Here is a 17864-nt window from a genome sequence, read left to right as displayed (position 1 = left end):
TAAGATTCTTGTGTGATATCTACAGGCCCTATCTGGTCCCATTTCACTTTGATTACCCTGTCAAACAAGTCAGCCTTCGCCCCTGTACACTATGTACGTGTATTCGCAGTTCGCAGCCGTGCGACGAGGCGAGATCTTCCTCTATCGGTGTATTGTGTACGGAAGTGAAATGAAGAACGGAATGTGCGTGCATGGCTGGCGGGTGCTCTGGTCTGGTTTGCTCCTCCTTTCCTATCAAACAGCCAGGCGCGGTTCGTCCATAGAGCACGGTCGTGCAGTACCGCCCATAATTTTTCAATGTTCTATTACGTAAAACACCCACAATAATACAGTAAAAGAAGTAAGAAACAAACGCTAGCTAAATATTATACCAAAACAAGGTCCTCACTGTTGCCATAACTGTCATTTCTGTGTCTATAGCGCCGTAAAACATCTACTATACCATGCCAAAGTCCACGCGCTTTAGCTTTACATAATAGGATATTCAACAGGGTAACCTGACCTATAAATCGCTCTTGGGGATAACCTAAGCGATGACGACACTCGTAGTGAGTTTGGCGGTACATTAATATTAATAAGACGACACATCTCAAATGTGCTCCCACCGAGTAGTGCCGAAACATAGCCCTCAGTAGGCAGTCTAAAACAAAAAATAAACGCGATAGACCGTACACTATTCTTTGCCAATATTAGGTGAGCCCCTGAGCAATCCAGCGGAGTGCTCAAGTCAATTGTGATTGGTTCATTGCCTTGCCACTATTTTAAGTGACTCTGTGACCGTGAACCTGAGGGAGGTGAACGTGACCGTTCTACGAGTGTTGCCTTGAATGGTTTTGTAGTGGAGTAGTGAAAGTTATTACTAGAGTGTTCAGTTCCAATACAGGATGAACGAAATTGATGTTTAGCTAACAAACAAATTTAGTACTAGAAATTAAAGCGACAAGTAGAAAGAATGAAAATAAAAGCACGAGGTCCTCCCTCACCAAAACAAAGATCCTACAATTATGCACCGTCTAATTTACTATGCTCTTGACTTTCTTCAGCACGCGATAGCTTAATAATGTGCACGTCCACTTTTTAGCCCAACGAGCCACCCCCTGCAAACAGCTATGGTCCTTTTCATTCCGTCTTCATCTTGTTCGTGTTTCTTATGTTTCTCTCTAGTTACACCTCTAATCTTTGGCACTTATACTTATATGACCTAACTCTAAAACTAAAAGAAGACCGGAAACCTGTAAGTGTCGCCCAACACAAGTGGCTGTTGCGCGGAGTGGTTTTCTGAGCTCGCCAAAACTTCATCTCCGCTTAACTTCTCGTATCCCACGAAAAGGTGAATCAACAAGGCAGGGTAGTGCAAACTCTATTTTTTCTTAATTAAAAAAATGTTATGTTGGTACTGTTACCGTCCCATCAACACAGTTTAGATCATATTTTAGGAGGCCTGTCAGGGTCAACCCAGGCTGGGAAATAAGCAACATACCAGCAGAAAGACCGAGATTTTGGATAAAATAATGTTCTTTCCATTTGGGAATCGAACTCAGGTCTCCTGAGAGCAACAACGAAAGACTTAACGACTACACCGCAGACACCAGTTCTCTGTCTGTAGCATTTGACTGAACCAGATGCCATACAAAAAAACCCCCAATATTGCTAGACCACGTTGGGTTTAAATTATAGAATGAAGTTCGGTAAAAATCAAATTTGAACCAGTATGTTATTATATATACTATGCGTATTTAGTGAACTGAATATTTCAGTAAAAACGCGTAATCCCTGTTTCACTCGGAGATTTCACGTAATCACAGAAATATTCAGGAATTACGTGAAATCCCTGAAAAATGGTCACAGTAATTACGCGTAATCCCTGATCAGACATTACAGTAATATGCAGAAGTTTATTGCTTAAATATTCAGTTCGGTAAAAGATACTGTAACCCCCCCCCCCTCTCTCTCTCTCTCTCTCTCTCTCTCTCTCTCTCTCTCTCTCTCTCTCTCTCTCTCTCTCTCTCTCTCTCTCTCACACACACACATCCCCCCCCGGGGGCAGTGTCACACTGACTGTAGTGTCTTTAGGTCATTCCCAAAGGGGGGACATTCCTCCTTCAAGCACAGTAGAATTGTAAGTGGGCTGATTCATCATGTCACGCTCATAACTGTGCCTGATCTAGATGTACAACAGGGAACTGCTGCTTTTTCTTTTTTTAATCCTTACTATTGTCATTTTCCTCTACTTCTCTTGTATGTTTGTCACTCTCTTGTGACCTGATATTTCCGGGGTGCCTTAATAGTCAAAGCAGACTTTGTGATGCTGAAGCTAGTGAGATGAGCAGAGCAAGTCTGATTTCCTGTAAGGATTTCTTTGTTGACATCCACCCCTTGGCGCTCATATGACCTTATGCAGTTGCGAGCGCCGTAAAACCCTCTACTATAACTAACTAACTCTCTCACATATACACACCTGCTCCACAATCTAAAAACAAAGCATTCATTTTTAAATGGCAGACACCATTGTTGATGTTTCAGTTTTCAGTTAAAAACTTAAGACTAAAATCCATCGACGTCGTCACTTGTTACAACAATTGAGGCTGCTATGACAGCATGAGTTACACCGAAACCCTGCTTTGCGGCATTTGCATCGCCTCGAACTACAATTTTTGGCAGGAGTACAGTAGCATCTTGTGACGCCTTGTTCACCTGAAGAGGATTGTTAAATCACCGCCGAACGCAGTGAAACAATTTTTTTGGTGTTTATGTCGCCAGTATTCAGAAGACGCTCAGGGCACAGATCGAACTTATTTCTGGAATACAAACCACTGAGAATACCAGCTTTTACGGCTATCTTATATTGGTCTGTGTCTTCTCGTCTGTCAATTATGACACCAAGGATATTTCTAGGATCGCCTCTCCCTCGATCAACAAGTCGAACTGGCTTACACACGTTGTCTCCTTGTTTGCCAGCTCACATATCTACAGGACTTCTTTTAACCATTCTTTCTACATGGGAAGTTTGTGCAATTGCTGCTTCACGACGACGCATTTTTATTTGTTTGATGCGTTCTTCTACCCTAAGGTTTTCAGCAGAGGAGCCATGACTGTCAACATCGTATGCTGATGGTGTTGTTGTGGGCAAGGAAGGTCCTGTGGGTAGATCGATGTCTTGTGCTGATGTGCTTTCAAGTTCGACTGGAAGTAGAACACCAACTGTTGGTGTTTCATTGCTTGTAGCTTGGATCTGGTTTGCAGCCCCATCAGTTAGGGAGAGAGAGTTTTCATTGACAGCAAGAAAAATCTTCCTCAGTCTCCATCCGAGCAATCACTTCCTCCGGCAAAGTCGAAGTAGAAAGTCCAACACGAGCTCCACAGCCAAACATTGCAGAATATGGAGAGCACTTTATCCCGGAATGAAGAGCATTATTTTACCGGAACTGAACACATTTGATGCCTGTAGACCAGTCCTGTGAGTCAGTATCAGCCATCCAAGGTACGAGCATATCTTTAATATCACCATTTCCTCGCTCAGCCGACCTCTGACTTTGGGGATGGCAAGGCTTACCATGCACCATTTTCAGGTTTGGCCAAACTTCCTTCAGCTCTGTGATGACCTGTGAAGTGAACTTGAATCCGTTATCGCTTTGTAGAATAACGGGTGCACCAATGAGCAGAAAAATGTCCAGTAAATGAAAAGCGACCTCTGCAGCTCTTTAAGACGTCAAGGCTAGAAGGATGCAAAACTTCGTCAAGTGATCCTGGTACACCATGATCCATTTCTTACTGGATCCACTCTGCATGCTTTGTATGTCAATAAGATCTACCTGACCCCTTGACGAGAACTCCTTGGTGAATATTGGACGTACGACAACACCCTTCGTCATCGGCTGTTTTCGTTTCCTTTGACATTCTAGACACAGTGACTTGAACAGCTCAACGGCTTTAGTTTAAATGTTTGCATGTATTTCTTTTGTAGTTCTTTCAGCATCCGGTCTCTTCCACCATGGCCAGTTGAGATGTGGGAGCTCTTGACAATATTTGTTGTTCAAAACAAGCTCGCTTATAACTACGAGTGTTTGTGGTACACCAAACTGGATCACTGTACAGTGGAGAGGCTATTACGTGAATTCACTGAATGCTCAATAGTAAGAGCATGTAAAATGATAGGTCTAATATGAGGGACTTCGCATAATCCCTAGAAACTTCAATGATTAAGTGAAATCCCTGAGTGAAACGGGGATTTCGTGTATTCACAAAAATAATCAGTGATTACGTGTATTCACTAGGTACGTATTCTTACTGGAACACACACACACACACACACACACACACACACACACACACACACACACACACACACACACACACACACACACACACACACATATATATATATATATATATATATATATATATATATATATATATATATATCTTGAAACCGTATTTTGAGAATAAGGTCATAGCGATTCCCAAGCCACCTTGCAGAGAGTGAATACACCCCCCCCCCCTTAATATACACAGTAGGTCAGCATATTCTTACTGGAGTGCTCAAGTCTACTTTTACCTGAAGTTTTAATTACTGATCTGTGTTGGTATTCCAGATTCTGATCTTGTGCCCAGCAGTGACCTGACCCTGTGTCCTAAACCATAAGTCCTGATCTTATGTCCTAACCTTGTGTCCTTCCCTATGCCCTAAAACTTAACCCTGTGTCCTTTAATCAAACCTGTGTCCAATAACCTAACCCTGTGTCCTATAATCTAATCCGGTGTCCGGTAAACTACTTACGTATCCTGACCCTTTGTCTTACCCCTATGCCCTAACCCTGCGTCCTGTGTCCTAATCCTTTAAACTTGACCTCTGTGTCCTGATCCCCGTGTCCTTGACCCCTGTGCCTAGCCAGCCAGCCAGCCAGGATGCGTGGCGCCAACTGCTCTCTGGACCTGAAGGAAGCTGGAAACAACATGAGTGATGCAGAGCTCTGGAGCCGATTGCTGGAGGCAGAGCAGCAGGAGACTGTGTACAAGGTGACTGCTCTTGGCCTAGTGGTTAGGTCACCGGACTCGCAATTATGAGGCTGCGGGTTCGGGGGTTCACGCCTCAGACCCGACGTTGTTGTGTCTTTTTAGAAAGGCACTTTACACAAATTCTCTTCACTTCTCCCACTCCGCGTTTACGCTCAACACCAACGACTATACAGTACTTTTGAGAACAAAAACATCAATCTAATAAAATTTCCGGATGATTCCACTCTACGAGGCCTTATAAAAACAAATGAGAATGGATACAGGGACGCTGTAAATGTATTTACAAATCAGTGTGATAACCACGTCCTTTTACTGAATGTAAAAAAGACAAAGGAATTAATATAAGACTTTAGAGTTTTAAAAAAAGACCAATTGCAACCACAATTTATTAAAGTGGAGGTAGTAAGCTCTCACAAGTATCTTGGCGTAACAATTGATAACAAACTTGACTGGCTTCCCCACGCTGCTCTTGTGCATAAAAAAGTAAATCAAAGAATGTTCCTTTTAAGAAAATTAAGAAGATTCCGTGTTGGTAATAAGATTATGTCCTTCTCTTTTGCACCATTCTATGATTGAAAGCGTGCTATTGTTTTGTGTTGGCTGCTGGGCTGGGAATTGTAAGGTGAAAGATAAAGAAAAATTTGACAGAACCGTTAAGAAGCCAGCAAGATCTTTGGATATGATTTTACTAGAATTGATGAAATGTATAACACCACAATTATAACAAAGATAAAAGGCATTATAAACGACCCATCACACCCACTTTCCACGTAAATTGTAAGATCATGCAGGGGCAGTTATATACCCCCAAAACAAAGAAAGAAAGATAAAATAAAGTGTTTTACCATCCGGCACAAGGCTATTGTCAGAATAAACATAATGTGTATTGCTCTTTAGAGTATGTATATACGAGTATATAACTCCAGAGGTCTTGTCATCAAATTCCTGCTTGTGGTTGAATGATACATCTGATGTGATATGTACATTTTGTCAGCTTTACTTCTCTTTTCATGTTGAATTTTAATTAGAGTAATATATACTTTAGATTTTTTATGTATACCTGCATGTGTTTTTACGGTCCTGTACAGCCAAGAAAAATTTTCCTCTGGGATTATAAAGTATTATCTTACCTTTTCTCAAACAGCGAAAGAGCTTGTAAGCGCCTATAAAATGGTAATATTGTACTGTATGCTTCCTAAGAAGTTGAGATTGTTTCAAAGTGCCATCAGGTCTGCTAGGGTAATAATTCACAGTAGTTTGTAAAGTGCATTGAGCTTGCTGTTGAGCGAGAACTTGCGTTCAACACATTGCTATTTAAAACTACTTATAACTGTTATCTTGAGGGGACAGGTAGTACAGCAGGCACGGGGCAAACCACGGTCCTCGAGCCATATCCAGCTTGCGAGCAGTCACAGTCTAGCCCCTCAGTCGGCCTTGTAATTAAAAATTATGAATGTGGGAAGATCAAAGCCAATTACTGTCGGTTCAGCTGGAAGCAATACATTTTAAGGGGGAATTACACGGTCAGTTAAAACTGATAGTTTTCGGTCTTCTTTATGAAAAGACGAATAAAATAAGGACGCAATCTTGGTAAACATGTTTATTTTTGTGGACTTCAAAATCTAGCTAGAGGAGAGTCATTCGTCATTCATTTTAAAATTGTTTATAATAACAGCTCCGTGTCTTGAGTTTGAGATCAACTTCACGATAGTTTGTAGTTTTCAGTGAGTTTATTTACAAAATGTTATGGTTAGTGGGGTGCAGACATGACAGACTGCCCAGGTGGCCGGCGGCAATACGATTCAGGCACAGGCTGATACTTGAACAGCTGGCCGCTGGTGACAAAATTGTCATTGATAAACTTATTGAAAATGACGTCATATTCTTCCCTCCCTCTTCCTCTCCCTCTTCCTCTCCCTCTCCATCCCCCTACCCCCCGCTCTATTTCCCCCTCTACCCCACCCCCTCCCTCCCTCTTCCCCATCCACCACCCTCTCTCCCTCCCTCCACAATCTCCCCTTCCTCTACCTCCCCCCCCCCTCATTCCTCCATCCATCCCTCCCCCCCCTCACCCTAACCCCCCCCCCCTTCTGGTCAACTGTACCCCTGTGGGACTGTGACAACAGATGCCGACCTTCCTTCTCCTGGGGACTATCGTAGCCCTGGGCCTGCCTGGAAACCTGCTAGTGCTGCTTGTCTATGGCTTTCGCTTCGCCGCTTCTTCTGCTAAGATCTTCATCATGGCCATGTCTTCTCTGGACCTCATCAGTTGTGTCCTCTGTATACCCTTCGAGATTGTCGACCTAAGATACGACATGACCTTGAACATTTCAGTTTACTGCAAGGTGAGACGTTTTCCATGCACTAAAATATGTTTAAGAAAAAAACAATACCAAAAAATATTGGGGCGAAAAAACAAACTTCAACACCAGAAATTAATTACACTAGATGTAGATGGTTTGGGTCCATTCGGAGTGTTTTGTTAAAATGTTCAAAGTATTTTTCTTTTCGTGTGTGTTTGTGTGTGTGTGTGTGTGTGTATGTGTGTGTGTGTGTGTGTGTGTGTGTGTGTGTGTGTGTGTGTGTGTGTGTGAAGACTTGTCGTTTTTAGTGTGTCATTTTTGTCAAACATGTGGCCTCTCGCAGCTTCCATAGTTTTATATCTGTAAAGTTATTCCGGTTCGTTTCACATATTAATCGGCATCTATCGGTAATTAAAAGTGCGATAGAGGTGTAAAGTAGGGCGTAGCAATGTTAATAGGTGCCATAGACTCATATAATAACCAAGACTATGCACTCTGACGTAATTCTGGTTCATTGTGAAGCGCACCATTTGACTCAATTTGGAACCTAATAAAATCCAAAAAGAGAAACGTGCCGCGTGCACTTGGCTGGTGTTTTGATCTTCATTGGCATTTCCATGGTGCGCACTTGAGTAGCAAAGTTTTTCCATGACCGAGGTGTTTTGCTCCGAAGTTCAAAGAACGGTGTCCACGACAGTGCCCGGTCTGGGATATTACTTTTATATAACAAAAGTTTGTGGTTTCATCCAAGACCGACAACTACCTACTAGCTACATGTATTCTTCAGTGCGTTGCGATGTAAAGTAGTCCAAAGCGGTACCTTGCAGCTAACTATACTTTTATTTTTACTAGGTAACCTACCTTCATTAATATTAATTGTGGATTGAGTTTACCTAATCACAAAAACCTATCATTGAAAGCCATTCTAATAGTACATTGAGCGACCTGATATTTCTTTTTTTCTTTCTTTTTTTTTTGGGGGGGGGGGGGGCAATAGTCTATATGTTCAAGTGTCACTGGATCTTTAAAGGTGTATGTGATTGTTCGAAAGATTGCTGGTTTTTATATTGGTGTTTTACACCCACATCGACACAATTTAGAACATTTCAGAGGCAGTTGCTACACCATAGACGCCGGATGTTTGATAAGCAAAAGAGAAAAATTTATCACGAAATAATTATTTGTATTAAGCTTTTGTTGCTAAGTAGATCCCTTCTTAACAAAGTGCACTTTACATTTTTAGTTTTTTCCTTCACGTGTACCATAAGGTGTCGAAAGGAGATGCAAATGTCGGGTGTGGGATATGTGTGCTGCATTTTGGATCATCATGACTTTCCTTTGTTGGGTCTTTTTCACGTTTTTGACTCATCTTTTCTTTGGTTTTCCTCTTGCTTTGAAGCAATTGAATCTCAAATTGCTGGCCTTTGAGGAAGGCTTCTGTGTCCGCATTCTCACAACGTGCTCAAAGCATTTTATATTATGTCTCTCGGTGTAAAGATGATTCTGAAGTTTCATCACTTTGTCAAGGGGGGTGTGTTTCATTCTAACATATAATATTTCATTCATTCATTGTGAATTAATTCATTCGCTCCTTTTGCCCGTCCATTCAGACAATCAGCCAATTATAAATCCATTGATCAAACGTTTCATTCATTCACCGATACGTTAAAACACCATTCTTTCGTTTATTCTCTCTTTCCTTCCCAGCTGATCCGTTTCCTCACGACGTTCACCGCCAGTGGCTCCATCTGTGTCCTGGTGGCCGTGGGCGTGGATCGATTCCGTCGGATCTGTAGACCATGCCGCCGACAGATGTCCGTGAGAGAGAGCAAGTTCTTGGTCGGGGGTCTCGCTCTCATTGCTGCCGTCGTCGCCGCTCCCGCTCTGGTGCTCTACGGCCGGCGCACGGTCCTCATCCGGGGTCTAGTGCTCTACGAGTGTACCATCGACGACGCCTGGAAGGGTGACACCTTCACAACCGCCTACCAGTTCTTCCTTTTCGTGTTGTTCGTTGTCTGTATCGTGATCCTGGCGGTGGTATACGGGTTTGTGTTGTACAAGATCGTCTTGCAGCAGAGACGGCGCGAAAAATTGTCTGCGAACTCCCTCGAAGGCTCGATCAGCCATAGGGTTCAGCAGGTTCAGTCGGACAAAGATTCGGCCTCTTCAACGCTGCCTGCTAACCCTCCACCGAGTGAGGTGTCCGTCTCCGATGCTGTCCAAAGTGGGTCAAAAATAAATGGGGCGTCCATCTCCGAAGTTGTCCAAAGTTTATCCAAAGTAAACTTGTCAAGAGACTCAGATTCCTCAACGTTTTCAGGTACACACCAACTTCCAGCCATGGGCATGAAGAAAAAACGCCATGGTCAGAAAGACAAGAATAAATCTAGGAATGGTACTTCAGGCGTTGGGCGGTCTTTACTGGGCCCCCCCACAGAACCAGATCACTATGCCAGTGATACAGGAAAGACCACCACCGCCTCATCCACAAGTAAAAATACTTTCGTCCGACTTTTCTCGCGTGATGTCAATCCAATCTTTGAGGAGTCCGAGCAGATGATGAGTAACTCAACTGACGACATCTTCTCTGGACACGAGATCATCTCTCTGACCGGCACTCCGCACGGTACGCGGAAGAGACACCCCACGGGCGACATGAGTCTTAATAACTTTCTCTCTGTCTCAGAAGACACGGACTTTGACGCGTTTTCTAGAAAGATCTGTGTGAACACAGGGGTTTCCAGCAGAAAAGTCAGTACGGCAAGGTCATTTAGTACACAAGAACAAAACTCTCTCAGACGAACTGAGTTATTGCACAAAAGTGCGCGAAACAAGAGCTGCTCCTATCACACTCTTAAAGCACAAGGTTCAAGCCTAGTTCACCGATGGAACAGTGAACCGTCACTCTGCGAGCCGACCTTTTCAACAACGAATACATTGCCATATTCTCTGTCTCGGTCCAATTTCGATTATAAATCTCGAGGTGATTCTACAAGAACGTCGTTGGTGGTGGTAATAAATAACCCAGAAGACAACAACACATGTGACACATTGCCAATTCCTGTTGACGTAATAAGCAACTCGTCAACCTACGTCACTGCCACACGACTTACTCCCGTGACTCGCTCCCACAACGTTACGTTTGAAGAGCAGCCGGAGCCTATTGCTGCACTGTCCACAGCTTACTCTGCCAGCAGTGAGCCCAACCTGCTCCACATCCATGGCGACTCATGTGACACCTCCAACGACAAAATATCCCCAAACACGTCCTTTGGACAAAGAAGTAAGTATCGAGCTGCTAGCATAGCGATATCCCTGTCAAAATTTATTGGAAAAAAGTCTATTGCCAAAGAAATCCTCTCGACGAAAGTCAGCATAATGATGCTGCTGGTCACGTTAAGCTTTGTCCTGAGTTACCTCCCGCATCTGGTTATCCAGATCTTCAAAACTCTCAACTCGTCTCAGCACGCCTCTCTCATGTGCTGGGACTCGGTCTACTTTGGTGCCCAGCACTTCCTCATCCGCTCCTTCTTCATCAACAACGCTGTGAACCCCATCATCTACGGCTTCTACAACAACACGTTCAGGGACCGATGCTGCCGCTTCTTGAAGTCCATCAAATCTCGGTGTTCTCGGAACACTGACTGGACACCGAGCTCCGCCCCTTCCTGTTCCGCGGACAATGACGACTCCTAGGTCTAGACTTCGGGACCAGGCCGCCGCCTCCTCCTGGACACAATGGTAGCGTTCTCGGTGTAGAATGTGGAACGTTTATGTTCAGATCCAATTTGAGTCTCTTTGACTCAATCAAATCTCTGGTGAGTGAACTTGAGTAAAGAGAACAAAGTTCTGCCTCGTTTGATTCTGGAGAAATAGACGACTGTTGTGTCTCGACTAGGTGTTATGAAAGAGGCGTTTTGTCAGCTCAGTTGGTACTATGCGGGACTTAAGGGTAGACGGCTGATTCGAATCCCGAACAGAACTTATTTGGTAGACTGCTGTTAGAGATGGACGTTGTAGAGGTCCCCCTCTTAAATAACGTTACAGTGTTGAAAGGGATGTTAAACTGACACATCGACTACTAGATTGTAGATTAGCGTGGCCAGGGTTATTCAGTACTTCGAGTAAATCCAAAATACAGAAGCATTCAAGAATCAAGCAGCAGATTGCAAATCATACAGTGCACGTCTACCCAGCTGTCATTGTTCATTATGTAGGGATATGCCGAATACACTGAAGTGCTATTGCGCCTATCGCAGACACAGAGGTCCTGCTTTAAATCCCGATCGAGAGACTTTAAGTTGTCTATCCCGTGCGCCGCTGTGCAGACTTTAGTACGTCACAGTTACACAGCTGCTTGTATTGCTGAAGGGAGCACACCGTTAGCTCAGTTGGTATAATGATATATGGACTGCGGAGCTGGATAACCCTGGTTCGATTCTTTAAATGGCAAGTCTGAATGTGAGTTGTTTTGGACGAGATTCTAAGGTTCTTTACCCATTTGACTCATTCCTATGGTAGATGGACGTTAAATTTGGAGTCTCCACAGTTGAACATACCTTGTAATGAATGTTGCTGAAGGGTTTTAAAATTCATTTCAACACGATATATAGACAGGACAGAGACCGCCTTAAAATTTCTATCTCAAATATGTTTCCCTGTAGCCAAGAACATGAAAGCTCACGAGGGCTTAAAGTGGTGTACGGTACCCTTTGCCTTGGCTGGTTTTGGCTGAGTAATTATTTACGTTACATTTCGCAATTAGTTTGTTAGACATCCCATATTGTCCCCCTTGCTCATTATAAACTGCTACAACAGATGCAGGTAACGGTTATTTCTTGTTTGACTATGCCCGCTACTTCTTCCATTGCTGTAACCACAGTTTCCAATTTTAGTAATAAGGAAATAAAATGTGATACGGAAGATAGAGTTGCTGAACATTAGCCGTTACCTCTAATTCCATCCCCCCACCCCCTTTCCAACAAAAAAATGTCCCCTACAACTGGCTACACTTCTCTCTTCTAAGATATGTTAAGTGGGCAGAGTGATTTCCTCTCAGCCGTGAATGATTCAGAATTTGTTTGGAAACAGATACTGCAACATGTTGAATGTAAATTGTAAAGCAATAAAAACAATATTTCAGTGGATGATGCAGTTTATAACCTTTTCAATAACACGTTACTATCTCTCTTTCTGTCTATCTGTCTGTCTGTCTATCTATCTATCTATTTATCTATCTATCTATCTATCTATCTATCTATCTATCTATCTATATATCTATCTATCAATCTATCTATCTATCTATCTATCTATCTATCTATCTATCTATCTATCTATCTATCTGTCTTTCTGTCAGTTTGTTTGTCTGTCTGTCTTACATGCCAGTCTAATTTGTCTAATCTACTCATTTCATATACCACCAGCATAATCACATCTCCTGTGAAACTGCATATGGTACATAAATATGCACAAGCTTGGAGAGCGCACACAGAAATAAAAAATAATTACTGAGCACACTCACACTCCATCGCCTGAGGGCAAAACTTTGCCATGGAATGGGTACGGTTCTAAAGAGAACCAAATTCCTGCTGGTAAGAGAGCCACGTGTCCAAAGTTTGGCATGTTTTGCCCTTCCTTAAACCCAAAACAGCCTTGGTATTGAATGACGCATACCGTAGTCGCCTTCTGATTATTCTTTTTTTAAAAATTATAAATGTTGCATTCCTTTCGACACAATTCAGATCAACACTAAAGTTGGCTGCTTAAAAACTGCCTACAAAGACATACTTAGAGTTCGACACAGCATGCCTGCAGAAAGACGGAGATATACTTTGAAATAAATTCCCTTACATTGAAATCAAATTCACTTCTTTTGTGTTGCGCTGGAAAAAGACCAAGTTCTCAGCCCTTTCACTTTCAACACTCTTTACTACTTCGCATTTAATAAGTCATAATTAGATCTAGACCTAGATATAGATCTAGTAAGATACATAATTAAATAGTGCACGGATAAGCGTCATTGACGAACGGGGAATTTCTCGCTATGACGTTTCATTACAATTTCACATCTCAAAAACAATGGCAGACCCTCCATTTCATTAGTAGGGGAAAAGTTCCTTCGCAAACATCTTAGCAACTTATTTTGGTTGGCAGCAGGCAGGTGAAGTCAGGTTTAGGAGGGTTTAGACAGGTACAGCCAACAGGACTAATTGCCTTTTGTGAATTCCAAAAGAAAGAAATCTCTAGTTAGTTCTACCACATCTCAAGAGCTTCTTAGATCTAGATATCTAGAATCTAAATGTACAGACCTAGATCTAGAACCTAGATCTAAAATCTAGATCTAGATAGATCTAGATCTACATCTAGATCTAGATGGGTCTAAATAGATCAAAGTGTGCTACCAAAACAGGTTTGGGTCTGGTTTAGCATATCGCAAGTGTTTTGTCCTCTTGTGGAGAAGTGTTTTTTTATATTCAGAATCGATTCTTCTCTTATCTCGAGCAGTAACCGCAAAATATGTTGTTGTGAGGATCTACCAAACGTGGTCCTAGCTATGATGAGTGACGAAAGAAGGATCGTGAGCCCAAGCCTTGGGAGGAGTAACAAAACTGTCAACTCTGACGAGTTCGTCTTAGAACATGTCTTAGGGGTCACATGCACCTCCCCTAATGCCTTAGCTTCCAATCAACTCACAGGCCACGTGGCCTTCCCGGCTGCGTGCATGCTTGTTTTACTAAACCCGAGAACACATGAACAAAAATTTATCGAGACACCGTCCACGACCCAGTGCATCACCTGCACGGCTTTTTCTCCGGACGATAGGCTCGTGGCGTTTGGTGAAAGCGGCTTAAAACCACATGTGTCTGTGTGGATGGTCAAAGAATTCAAGCAAGTCAATCAGTTCCTAGTGTGCCACACCCGAGGGGCGCGAGCTATCGCTTTCCATCCGAGGAAAACGCTTTTAGTTCTTCTGGGATCACAGGATCTGATGGTGTCTGTCTACGATTACATCAAAGGCGAAAAGGCAGCTCAGTCGAGATGGCAGACCAGTCCACGGGCCATGACCATACTCAAAGACGGTTCGTACGCGATCGTGTGCGGCCATCGGAAGATCACTCTCTTCTCCATGGAAGACGCTGGTTCCACAGAGTACGAGACAAACATCCTGGAGGAAAAACGCGCAGTATTGCTCGGGTGTCAGAGTGAGTATACTTTCGTCGACATCGTGAGCGGCAAGGGTAAGCACGAGAAAGAGGCGTACACCGTCACAGCGTGTGGATACCTCTGTGAGATGAAACTCGGGGGGATTCTAATTGACAAAGCCGCCAAGATCGATACCCAGTTAACGTGCGTGCGTTACGGCATGGATCTACTGTTCCTGGGGTGTCCAGAAGGAATTGTCAAGATCTGTTCTCCGGATAATCTCCAGATCGTTGCCGCCGTGTCGCTCAATGAAATGCTCGGCCCTCAAACCAGGCCCAAGGTGGACTCCATCCCGGAAGTGGTCACTTCGGCCATCGCTGTGGACGAGAAGGACAGCATTGTTACGTGTGTCTACTCGGACTGTAGCATCTACTCCTGGCAGGTAAGTCGTGGGAACAGCTGGTCCAAGTTCTTTGTCGGGATTCATTTTTACTTGAGAACACAGAAACAAATTCACTTTAGCGTGATTCCACAGATACATAGAAATAAACACATCTTTACGTGATTCCACACAAATAAATGCATTTTGACATGATTTTAGAGGTAAACAGAAACAAACACACATTGGCGTGATTTTACAGGAAAACAGAGACAAACACACATTGGCGTGATTTTACAGGGAAATAGAAACAAACACAAATTGTCGTGATTTTACAGGGAAACAGAAACAAAACACATATTGGCGTGATTTTACCGGTAAATAGAAACAAACACAAATTGGCGTGATTTTACAGGGAAACAGAAACAAACACACATTGGTGTGATTTTACAGGGAAACAGAAACAAACACATATTGGCGTGATTTTACAGGGAAACAGAAACAAAACACATATTGGCGTGATTTTACCGGTAAATAGAAACAAACACGCATTGGCGTGATTTTACAGGAAAACAGAAACATACACATATTGGTGTGATTTTACCGGTAAATAGAAACAAACACACATTGGCGTGATTTTACAGGAAAACAGAAACAAACACATATTGGTGTGATTTTACCGGTAAATAGAAACAAACACACATTGGCGTGATTTTACAGGAAAACAGAAACATACACATATTGGTGTGATTTTACCGGTAAATAGAAACAAACACACATTGGCGTGATTTTACAGGAAAACAGAAACAAACACATATTGGTGTGATTTTACCGGTAAATAGAAACAAACACACATTGGCGTGATTTTACCGGTAAACAGAAACAAACGCATTTTGATGTGATTTCACAGGTGCAAATAAAAGATACACCTCTGTGTGATTTTACAGGGACACAGAAACAATCACAACTTTAAATGATTTCACAGGTACCTTCCGCACCACTAAGTTTTAATCCTGACCACAAGCATTATCACTACACATAGCGAGATCACAAACCTTGGCTGGTTGAATGGAGGTGCCATCTCTGCTTCGGAGACCTCTGACGCTACGGTATAACGATCCGTCGTTAACTATGGCTGACAGCCGCTGCTATCCTGATCTACTGTTCCAACGATCGTGTTGTCTATATCACGAACCTTATGCCCAATCTAAATTCATACTATAATCTCAAATCTGTATACCATAAGCATAACCCAAAATCGGTCTCATGCTCAACCTCAAGTTGTAACAATAATGATGATGAGGAGGAGGAGGAGGAGGAGGAGGAGAAGAAGAAGAAGAAGAAGAAGAAGAAGAAGAAGAAGAAGAAGAAGAAGAAGAAAAACCACCACCACCACCACCACCACCACCAACAACAACAACAACAACAACAACAACAACAACAACAACAGCAACAGCAACAACAATAAGTATTATACCTGAGCCTAACCTAAACTAAAAAGGACATTATTCCGAATCTAGAGTTACGCTATAATCTACGGGGTGCCCACTACGACTCGATCGCCAGAGACTAAAAACAAACACGTTTATTTTTTAGGCAATCGAGTCGGGCGACTCATCCATAGTGGGCACCCCGTATTAGACTAAGGGTGTCCGCCAACAAACCATGAAGGTTTGCGTCGAGAAAAATTGCATCAGAATAATCTGTTTCTAAAAAGGCCCGGTTATACGTAACGATAAATTGTACAAAAACAGGACGATCTAGCGATCATACGATAAATCGTTAGGCGTAACCACTAAATTGTACAAAATTTGGACGATTGAACGATGGTTTGGAGACTCGGTCGAGAAATCAAGGGCTGCTTGATATTTTTCGTTCGATCACGTTCAGATTTGAGGGAGACGCGCTGTGACGTAGATTCACTTTGAAATTTGCAGCCGCGCAGAATTGAACCCAGGACTCCAAATTTTGTTAATAATTACCGTACGTAAAAACTGATTTCATATTCGGAATCAGCGTCTCAATATAAGCAAAATTGTTTGCGAAGTACCTGATTTGGTGCATTATTATTTATATTTTAGCAATTTTATTATTTAGTTGTTCGTCAATTGTGAAGCTGTGCATCAAGGTCACCCGGTGCGTTACATCTGCAGTCAAGTCAAAGATTCCGGTTCTACACACAACACGGTAGGCCTACAGTATGGCCACCCTTTTCTAAAGACACTGTTCTGCTATATCAAAATGTACAGGGAAAAAAAGGGGGGGGACTTCTGGGATCTAGAGGTAGTGTTCGCCTTTCATTCATTAGATCCAGAGCTTGAAACCTTCACATAGACAGCCGGCAAATCGCTGTCGTCGCAAAGAGACATGGTGGCTTTATGATGAGGAATCTCCTCAGTCGATAGAAAACTGGACGGTAGATTGGAATGTGTTTAACAGACAACACAGTTCGACAAAACGGACAATTCTCTCATACGACGAATCTGATACTATTTATCGTTGCGTGTAACTGCCCACCCACACCTCACACCCATTTTATGTTAGTTCACCTGCAGAAAGAGAACATTTTGCGCCTTCAGAATTATACAATGTAGATCTAGACAGCGAAAGAACCTGTCAGTACGTCAGTGTTTTAACGCCTGTGATAGACGAAGAGATTATGCGGACGTTAGGACTGTCTCAACGGCGTCTGTGGCGTAGCCGATCGAGTCGGGTCGCTTTCTTGTGGTTCAATGTACACTACAACCCCGCCGCTATTGTACCCGACGACCTGGAAGTTAGAGTAGAGAAACCTTTAACCTGCATTAGACTACACAGAGGGCGTAAACCGGGCTACGATTTACTGAACCTTTGACCCATGAATACTTAAAATAGGCCAACGAACGATACTCTTGCACTTCCCGCACTCCCTCTCTGTCTCTCTCTGTCTATGTCTCTGTCTGTCTGTCTGTCTGTCTGTCTGTTTGTCCGTCTGTCTGTCTGTCTCTCTCTCTCTCTCTCTCTCTCTCTCTCTCTCTCTCTCT

The 17864-nt window shown here is 42.9% G+C and overlaps 2 protein-coding genes across 4 annotated transcripts in view; both read left to right on the top strand.

The window, feature by feature from the left end:
- Positions 1 to 12466, top strand: part of LOC101857494 — a 16202-nt gene extending 3736 nt beyond the window's left edge. Inside the window, exons 2-4 of one of the 3 annotated variants that reach the window (XM_005102535.3) lie at positions 4889 to 5016; positions 7143 to 7361; positions 9027 to 12466. In XM_005102535.3, coding sequence (XP_005102592.1) covers positions 4906 to 5016; positions 7143 to 7361; positions 9027 to 11015 — 2319 coding nt within the window. In that variant the 5' untranslated portion in view covers positions 4889 to 4905 and the 3' untranslated portion in view covers positions 11016 to 12466. Of the gene's footprint in view, positions 1 to 4592; positions 5017 to 7142; positions 7362 to 9026 lie in introns of all 3 variants that reach the window. The other 2 variants (XM_005102534.3, XM_005102533.3) reach the window with 2 other exon arrangements.
- A 283-nt stretch (positions 12467 to 12749) lies between these two features.
- The window catches only part of LOC101859873, a gene marked incomplete in the record, with an annotated part of 22666 nt that continues 17551 nt past the window's right edge, over positions 12750 to 17864 (top strand). Inside the window, 1 exon segment of the mRNA XM_005102543.3 lies at positions 12750 to 14904. Within this exon segment, the coding sequence (XP_005102600.2) occupies positions 13873 to 14904 (1032 nt within the window).

Source organism: Aplysia californica, unplaced genomic scaffold (genome assembly GCF_000002075.1).
Source record: "Aplysia californica isolate F4 #8 unplaced genomic scaffold, AplCal3.0 scaffold00329, whole genome shotgun sequence".
In the NCBI taxonomy this organism is placed as follows: domain Eukaryota; kingdom Metazoa; phylum Mollusca; class Gastropoda; order Aplysiida; family Aplysiidae; genus Aplysia; species Aplysia californica.
This window is presented reverse-complemented; position numbering and strand designations above follow the sequence as displayed.